Raw genomic sequence first — 1,761 nt, forward strand, 5'->3', positions numbered from 1 at the left:
GACCAAATTTTTCTTAGTATATTACTCTTAAATATTTGTTAATTAAAGCAATCAGGATCTATTATATATTACCCAATTTATTACAAAAATATGAATTCTTCGATTCCAGGATGAAATAAATGAGCTGTTGGGTACTCATTTTTTTCAAAATGTATTTTTTTCTCTCTTCTTTTCAAACACATATTCTTTATTAAAATAATATTACACGTAAATAAAAAAACATTTCCTTATTTTTCAACCACACATTTCCCATCAATTTACTATTCAAAAATACATTTTTACATAAAAATGATTTCCAAACACCTCCAAAATTTTGAGTTAAACTAGATACATGAGAGATTAGGGTTTCCTTCGATTCTTTAACATTAGATCGATTTGCATGTGCATAATTTCTATAGATTAATCTAGCTTTGAATATTTCAGTCTGATTTTACATAAATGTGTCTAAATTTTTAGACATATACATCGAGAACGACCACTTTCCAGGTTGTTTGACAAAAGAAATTATAAAAGTTTTAGTAAATTTTGATAAACGGTTGATGTAACGTGTGATTAAAATTAAAGTATTACTCAAAAAAGTTGATAGGATTTTACGAAAGAAGCACCTAATAATTCATTTCATGCATATATAGAGAACATTTCTTGCCTACGCACACGCAAATGCACGGTGTTTTGCACTGAAACTACTTATTATTTCTACGTTTTGTTTGTCCCACGAAAAGTTAAGTAATCAGGCTGCAAGCATGGCCGCCGGCACCACCTCCACAACCACTGCGACTGCCGAAGATGGGCGGAGTGAATACACAGAGGATGGAACTGTGGATCTTAAAGGAAACCGAGTACTTAGGTCTAAGAGCGGCGGATGGACTGCCTGTTCCTTCATTGTTGGTAGTTGTCTCTCCCTCTTAATTCTTTCCATTTCTTTTTTGGATAAGATGGATTATACAGACACTATCAAGAAAAACAGAAGTTTAGTTGTCGTTCTATACATAAGGTCGACTTTTTTTTATAGAACAGCTTACCAATAACAAACATACATAAAATTTTTAAAAATACTGTTTTTTTCCTGCTTTTTACAAGATTTGGATCAATGGCTAGTCGGTTGAAACTGCAAAATTATAGTTGCGTGTTTGTGCTACAGAGTTGGAGCATGTTTGGCTAATCTTACAGAATTGAAAAAAGGAAGAAAATAATCTTTTTGTTTTGAAAAACTCACACTAAGGCCTGTTTGGCCTGGCTGCAAATAACCAAAAGTGGCTTTTGATTTCGAGAAGCTAAATTTTAGTGGATAATTTTTCAAAAGTGCTTTAGAATAACATGACCAAGATTCGACAAAAAAGTCCTTTTTTTTTTAATTATTTTTTGTAACTTGTATTTCTTTGCTTAATGACAGGTCGAAACTTGTATTCTTATAAGTATACTTTTTAAGCTAAGCCATGTCCAAAATTTTTGAAGATGAATACTTTGCCTTTAAGTAAACTTATAAGTGATTCTTTTATGTTTATTTATGTTTTGTATCATATACCGATTACTTTTTTACCGATTTTTCTGCATACTTGTCACCAACAATCGACACTGGTATTAGAGATACCTGAAACAAGATGAAAAATGATTCATAAAATAAAATATTAAAAATAATTACCATCGAGGGCACTTCTATGTTGCCATCATTCACATAAGACGTTGCATTCAAAATACTTATGGATGTGAAGTTATCCATCTCATGGAAATTTACTTGTAACTTTAGCCAGCATATTGTTG

At 31.3% G+C, this 1,761-nt stretch overlaps 1 protein-coding gene across 1 annotated transcript in view; it reads left to right on the forward strand.

Moving 5' to 3' along the window:
- The first annotated feature begins 643 nt into the window (after positions 1-643).
- The window catches only part of LOC111378604 (protein NRT1/ PTR FAMILY 5.2-like), a 3,342-nt gene continuing 2,224 nt past the window's right edge, over positions 644-1,761 (forward strand). Inside the window, exon 1 of the mRNA XM_023001834.1 lies at positions 644-888. Within this exon, the coding sequence (XP_022857602.1) occupies positions 744-888 (145 nt within the window). The 5' untranslated portion in view covers positions 644-743. The remainder of the gene's footprint in view (positions 889-1,761) is intronic.

The sequence above is a fragment of the Olea europaea genome, unplaced genomic scaffold (assembly GCF_002742605.1).
Source record: "Olea europaea var. sylvestris unplaced genomic scaffold, O_europaea_v1 scaffold1838, whole genome shotgun sequence".
Taxonomy (NCBI): domain Eukaryota; kingdom Viridiplantae; phylum Streptophyta; class Magnoliopsida; order Lamiales; family Oleaceae; genus Olea; species Olea europaea.